The following is a 7,002-nucleotide window of genomic DNA, read 5'->3' as shown; positions in this document are numbered from 1 at the left end:
ACGTACATCCGCCGCGTCCTCGAGGAAGCGAAGCAAAAGTGGAACGAAGGAGAAGAGCCGAGAAGAGAGGACGACTGCTTCGTCAGTCCTGTTTCCTACGACATCATTCAGGTACAACAAGACAGCAAGATGTTCAAGCGGCTATAAGAGCCTGATGTTTCCTCAGGAGGCGGAGGAGACCAAAGACGGAGCTAGAGGAGAGGGAGGTGATCACAAACATCAGATCATGGTTCTCACTAACAGCTGGAGGTCAACTTAAAGATGTGATGATATGTTGATGTTGTGCTCACAACTTTTTTGACCAAAATCAAAGCCACGACATATTTTCATGACTTTTCGTTTGATCACAATCTCAATATAAAAGCTTTTGTTTTGCTATAAAATGTTAATCTGACAAAAAGGCTTGGACCATCTGTTCACATGTTCATGAAACAAGCTTCATGTCATCATGTAAAACATAATGTTTGGACCAGGAGAAGACATCAGCGTATTTCCCCAAACAATCATTTCCAGGCTGTTTCACAGATTAACTAAGATCGAGTGCAAATGTTGAGAAAAAGATGAACCAAGAAGGGAAACATTCATAGAAAGTGGAACAAGGCTAAAAACTACAGCTGCCAGAGTTTGGGGTTCAGTTTCTTGTGTTACTTTGATGCTGGAAGTACATGACTGTGTAAAGTCTCAGTCGTCTTTTAATGCTGTCATTGATCCGTGTCCTCCATCTGTCGTTCAGTGTATCAATGGTATGGTGACTTCAGCTGAAAAGGTTGTGGGAGATCTGCAGAAGGCCCAGGAGATCACGTGCCAACTGAAGGATTTAATGCAGAGGTAACAAGACTGAGGACTTTCTCCAGAACATAGTCTTTTTAAAAGACATATTGTCTTGAAAATCAATTGTAATTTAACTCCTGCAGCTTCAGGATCTTCCAAAATGACGTCATAAAGCAAAACAAACCGAACAGCCAGCCGGCCGTGAAGGCCAACCTCGGCTGTATCGAACAGTTCAGGTACGCCTCTGACATTTGGGCGCTGTGGCGAGACGAGACAGGTGTCTGGCTTTATTAAGATCGAAGCTAATACGTATCTCTGTGAGCTAATGTGTGGTCTGTCTGCAGGGACGTCCTCAACAAGGAGAGACATCTGTTCATAGAGGACGTGCGGAAAAACTGTCTGCATGTTCTGACCGACATGAAACAATCTGCCCACGCATATTTATTAAAACCTGTGCACGAGGTCCTCAAGGTGAGATTATTTACAACAAAGCTTTCAACAAATCTCACGAACAGACTCAAAACACTAATTATTGAAACTACTTAAAAGTATCATGTGTATTAAAGCCACAAATACTCACCAGAGCGCCAAATGTGGATTAATCCGCCGCTGAAAATAGTCCCCAACAAATGGTCGATTTAAAAAAAGCCTTTTTGAAATATGAAACAACACACTTGTGAGGTTGTTCGTAAAGATGTCTGCCTTCAATAGGAACCAATGGGCTTGGGGTGACTGACAGAAAATCAGCATGAACGTGTCAGCTGTCTAATGCGGCATGTTTGTACCTCACACAGCCAGAGTACCGCAAACTGGGAACCAGTGACTGGCTGAACAAGAACCAGTTTGAGAAGCTGCTGGCCGGCGTCGACAAAGAGCTTCAGGATCTTCAGGGGTCGATGGAATCCTGTCACCAGGTACTGAAGAAAGCACGAAACACACACTTCAGTTTCATTTGAAGGGTCAAGCTGCTGCTGTTTTATTTTCCTTTATGTCACTGACAACCACTTTACAACGTTTTGAATGTATTTGTCTTTACAGGGAGCCTTTGGTTTCAATTCATTTCCACACAGTACGAATATCAATGTTGTTCACTTTAACGGATTGAACAACTGAAGACAGTTTCTACAGTCTTCATGCGCACTGATTTTCAAACTGTGATGAAATGAATGGAAACCAATGGCTGCCTACTAGTGAGGGAAAATGCATTCAAAACTGGTTGGTTTGTGAAATAGTCAGACATTAAGTGACGTATTTATAATGTTAATAGTGAATGGACTTAGATATGTAAAATCCCTGTTATTCAAAAATATCAAGTGATCAGGTTCTTAGTTTAACACGTGTGTTGATTCAAGTTCAAAGTAATTCGATTTAGGCTGTAACCATCTATTTCTGATTGGACGCTTGGATTTATTTCAGGAGCTGGTGGGCCAGCTGCACAAGGAAGTGACAGCAGAATATGTGAAGAGGCTCCTGAAAGGAGTCAAACTGAGGACCAGGGAGCAGCAGCTGAAGGCCTCCGTCACCGTGAGGGACAACGCGGAGAATTTATTCCTCAAAATGGTGAGAAATTGAGCACAATCCACAGTGACCACAACAGATAAAATCCTCCCCAAAACACACGATTAGATGAGATGAGAGCGGATCAGACTGAGCTGTAACTGCTCTGTCTTCACAGGGCTCAAAGGAGGTTTGGTTGAAGGACATCCTGATCAACATTGCAGAAATTCTGAAGCTCCAAGACCTCCCCGCCATTCAGATGCAAGTAGCATCGCTGGGAAGTGAATATCCTGATCTCAGGTAACCGTCACACTCACACAAGATATGCAGCATATCTCATTCATAAGTGACGTTGTCTTGTTTAGACCTTAGGACGCAATAGCGTCACGATGTGAGTGGTTTACATTACTCTACAGGGAGGATAAACAAACCCACTCAACAGGAAGAGAAAAGGTATTCAGATGTTTCCTGGCAGCAGGATGATGTCGTGAGCTAAAAGCAACTCAATTTAAATTATCGTGTCACCAAAGTGCTGCAGTGAAATAAGGAGTCTAGATCTGATGAAGCTTGTTGTTGTGTCTGTCGTCAATGTTGATCTCAGTTAGATATGTAAACGCTGAAAGGATGAACACAAGTTCTAACCTGAGACGAGTTCTAACCTGAGACGAGTTCTAACCTGAGACGAGTTCTAACCTGAGACGAGTTCTAACCTGAGACGAGTTCTAACCTGAGACGAGTTCGAACCTGAGACGAATACTTTTGAGAAATCCTCTCTTGTCCCCTTTCTTGCCAAGAGTCAGATGAACAGATCGATACCACTCTCATGTTTAGACTGAAAATAACTGGAGCCAGAAGATGGTTAGCTTAGCATAAAGGCCGCAAACGGCGTCATAAAAGACACAGCAGACTGGAAATATGTCTGCTGATAGTTGACAAGTTTCAGTTCATTGAAAGTGGTGGAGACACAACCTGGTTCCTTCCACATCCTTTCATTTTGTTTCTGTTGTTCATGTGCTCATTACTGTAACAGCTGCTTACTAAAAATAAATAAAAAGTCAACGAAGCAGAACATCGTTTTGAAGGCAGGATAGATTCTTGTGCAGAGCCAGACATATATAGCTCGTGACGGCGAAATAAGTGGCACAAAAATGGCAACGAGCCTGGAAGAGATCGAGGCAGTTGACCCTTTGCTAAGTCCCGCCCCTCGTACGCAGACTGGCCAATCATAGCGTAGCATCGATTATGTCTGGCGCTAAAACAAAGTCAAAGTTAATGGACAATATTTCCCTGATTTTTTTACTGTGAAGATGCCGGCGATATTATCTGCCGTCGTTTTGATTGCTGTTCTTTCCATTCCCCCGAAAGCAAATTCATGTTCTCTTTACTGTTTTAGTTTAGTTTTTTTGAGTAAATAAATGAACCTCGAAACAATGAAATGATATGAGTTGCATTTCCTGACCTTAACTGATCACCGTGTCCAATGCAACAACCTTCACTCTACAATCATGTTCAAGTGTCTCTGAGATCGTAATCATGAATAAATAGATCGACTGGATTGAAACATTGCTGTTTAACCTTTTCTCCTTCTTCTTTCGCCCACAGTGAGAAACACGTCTCGGCTCTTCTCAAGCTCAAGACCAACCTCTCCAAAGCCGACAGGAACACCGTCAAAGACGTTCTGTCGGACACCAGAGGCCAACGGAGCGACGCTGCCAAACGGGGCTTTTTCTCTGACGTTCAGGTCTAATGAGCCGTGAACTGAATGTAGTTTATCTTTAAAGTTGGACTGAAAGTTGAGTTGTACAGTTAGTTTTGTGTATTATAATGTTTGTGTGTGAGCTGAGTGAAAACTTCAATCAGGTGACGTTATCCCAGAGTTACACAGCTGCGTTCAAATGTCCCGAAGGCGGTAAAGAATATCGTCTTTCAGATGGAATGATGGCTGAGTTACTGTATGAAAGAATAAGCTAAAGTTCACATTATTGCAGGTAAATAAGGTGCTAACCCGAACCCTTTTAGTGCTGTGTGTGTGTGTGTGTGTGTGTGTGTGTAATTCTCTGATCGTGTTTATTTTTTATATTGAATCTGTGTAAGAGTGTGTTATTTTTATATTGTGTATTTTTTGCATTACATGTGCAATAAAGGGAGAGGTCAAGCTTTTTACATTTTTATTTTACGTCAGAATATTGTTTGAGAAAGTGTTGTACTTAAGTTAAGTTCATAAATAAATTCGGTGAACCCTGTGTGTGATTTGAAGGCGAATTTCTTATAAATCTTGAGCAGTACATTTTTACCTCTGTTGTATTTCTTCACATGCAACAAAGACTTCTGTGGTAGAAGTTTAACTGCAACATTCACAATTTAGAGCACAAAATAGTGTACCTTCACATTTAGTTTTCTATTAAAATGGAAAATAATGAAATGTCACATTGACCTCGGTACTCAAACCCTTTGACTCGTTTCTCTTGATCGTCTTGTTTCTCCAGCTTGATTGGATTCAACCTGCTGTTAATGCAACTGATTGGACCTGATTAGGAAAGGCACACCCTTGTCTACACAAGGACTCACAGCTGACGCGCACCGAGCCATGGTTTCATGCAGAGACAGGATCGTGTCGAGCCACAGATCCGGGGAAGGCTATACAAATGTTTCTAGAACACAGCGGCCTTTGTAATTCTTAACTCAAAGACGTTTGGACCAACCAGGACTCTTCCAAGAGCTCCACACAGCCAAATGTTAAGGGGCCACCAAAGTGCTAAGAATTCTTCATGATGGGGAACATGAATGTTTGCACCAAATGTGATCTAATAGTTAAGACATTTAACTCAAAACCACAAATGTCAACCTCGTGGTGGCGCTTGAGGGAAAAGCCATCAAGAGGCCTCATTACAGTTTCTTTTCTGATGGTTTGGGCGCTGTCTTTCAAACCATTTTCTGCAAAACTCTTCGAACTCTTTGTACACACAAAAGATCATTTGAATGAAGCACCAACTACGCACTGATGGCAAATGAAAAACAGTTTGCAACGTAGTTTTGTCGTGCATGTAGTAAACACACATGCAGGGGTATTTAAATGTGTAAAGTATGGATGTGTATTCCAAACATCACACACTTATCAAATCAAAGGAATTAAACATTTTTTAGCTGGAAGTGTGCAATTAATTGCAAACTGAGTTGTGTTTACAGTTTTGCAAAAAATGTGTAAGTGAGTGCAACGCCGTTGATGCTCCGGTTTCAAAGACCATTAAGTGATTCACAACATCAGAAGCAGCCAAATCACAACGAACAATCCCAGGAAATCATTGAGCCTCTTGTGAGGGGAAAAACAGACAGCGAGCCGAGGCGTTTCTCGTTTATTATTCTGAGTAATATGTGCAGCTTTCCAAGGCAGGGGAAGGATATGAGTCTGCCGCAAATTACGCTCAAAAGTGTGTCTGTGTTTGTGTATCGGTGTATTGGTGTAAGAGGAAGGATGTGGTCAGGAAGAGGGGAGGTCAGAGCTACAAGTCTCCCTCAGAGAATGAGAGGGAGTGAAGGAAGATAAGCTTGTTGGTTGTTGGAAATCCACGGTGCTTTCCTGCTGCGAGCCGCTGACCCCAGTGGGGATGCTGTTTTTGAAGCAGGACGGCTGCCAAAGTGTCTCTGAGCAAACCACCGAGTCACAGGTCGGAGTTAATCAGACTTACGCCGGTCATCGATGAGACGTTTCATTATCAGTTCATTCATGTTGATGGATTTTACTTGGTTGTGAAAGTCCAAAACTTTTGCTTATCTCCGTGTCCCAAACAATGAAGAGTTGAATCTCACTCAAGACGGTGGGGAAGATAACAAAAACTGATCAATTCATCTCGTATCGTGCCTAGATTTAATATGTGATAACATATCCGGTATCGAATAAATCTGCAGATGCTCAGGTTAAGAACCGCGAGTGATCTATTTAGTTACAGGTGTTTTCACAGGTGTATTCTGGGTGCAGGTGATTGATAATTGAGTGTGGTATTTCAATGGCACTCTTTAGCAAACGACACACAGGCTTCAATACGTGTGTTCTTGTGTTTTGGCAATTGCACAAAAAAAGAAAACTGTAAGAGGCTCCAACCTCCCAGACCGAGAACCGCTGTTCTGGGATCTGTTTTGTGGAGCAAGAATTTAACTCCCGTTCAAGTCTCGATTTGTACGTTGATGTTCGTCTCCATCTGGTGACGGTACAATGAACATGCAGCCAAAATCTTAATTTTTATTGAATATTTTTATTAATTGCTTTGCTGACAAAAACAAACAACGTTTTTTTGTGTGTCACTGTAACGCCATTTATAAGTTTCTGAACAAACATAACGACCACAGAAAAATACAATAAATAACATAAATAAAATACAACGGCATTAACTGTTACACTGAAGCAGCAAATATGACTGGACTGGACATGAAGAGGGAATTAAAACCAGTAAACCAATACTCAGCTGTAGTTTAACCATTGTATAAATAAATAATTTAATAAATATTATTAAAATATTACATTATAATAAAGACACAGAACATCTCTATCAGTGCAGTTAAAAGTCTGTAAACTAAAAAGAAAAGAAAATAACATTTAAGGGTTTGAAACAAAAGAAGAGTCATTTTGTTGCCTTTCCCTTTGCCCTGTTAGTGCTTTTACATTTTTTGTTCTTGTGTTTTGATTTTCAGAGCTCAACAAAAAATATGTCCCTTTTATAAAATGAGACGCAGAGTCAT

At 41.2% G+C, this 7,002-nt stretch overlaps 1 protein-coding gene across 2 annotated transcripts in view; it reads left to right on the top strand.

Annotated features, from left to right (window-relative positions):
* LOC306790649 (tumor necrosis factor alpha-induced protein 2-like) overlaps nucleotides 1-4,511 on the top strand; it is a 9,434-nt gene extending 4,923 nt beyond the window's left edge. For both annotated transcript variants that reach the window (XM_079287080.1, XM_079287081.1), the window contains exons 5-12: nucleotides 1-111; nucleotides 734-828; nucleotides 915-1,007; nucleotides 1,116-1,242; nucleotides 1,566-1,685; nucleotides 2,188-2,331; nucleotides 2,447-2,568; nucleotides 3,871-4,511. The exon at nucleotides 1-111 is cut by the window's left edge and continues 12 nt beyond it. In XM_079287080.1, the coding sequence (XP_079143206.1) occupies nucleotides 1-111; nucleotides 734-828; nucleotides 915-1,007; nucleotides 1,116-1,242; nucleotides 1,566-1,685; nucleotides 2,188-2,331; nucleotides 2,447-2,568; nucleotides 3,871-4,015 (957 nt within the window). In that variant the 3' untranslated portion in view covers nucleotides 4,016-4,511. The remainder of the gene's footprint in view (nucleotides 112-733; nucleotides 829-914; nucleotides 1,008-1,115; nucleotides 1,243-1,565; nucleotides 1,686-2,187; nucleotides 2,332-2,446; nucleotides 2,569-3,870) is intronic.
* The last annotated feature ends 2,491 nt before the right edge of the window (nucleotides 4,512-7,002 follow it).

Source organism: Melanostigma gelatinosum (genome assembly GCF_949748355.1).
Source record: "Melanostigma gelatinosum genome assembly, chromosome: 16".
NCBI classification, from domain to species: Eukaryota; Metazoa; Chordata; class Actinopteri; order Perciformes; family Zoarcidae; genus Melanostigma; species Melanostigma gelatinosum.
Note: the sequence above shows the minus strand (reverse complement) of the source record. Positions and strands in the feature narration are given on the sequence as shown.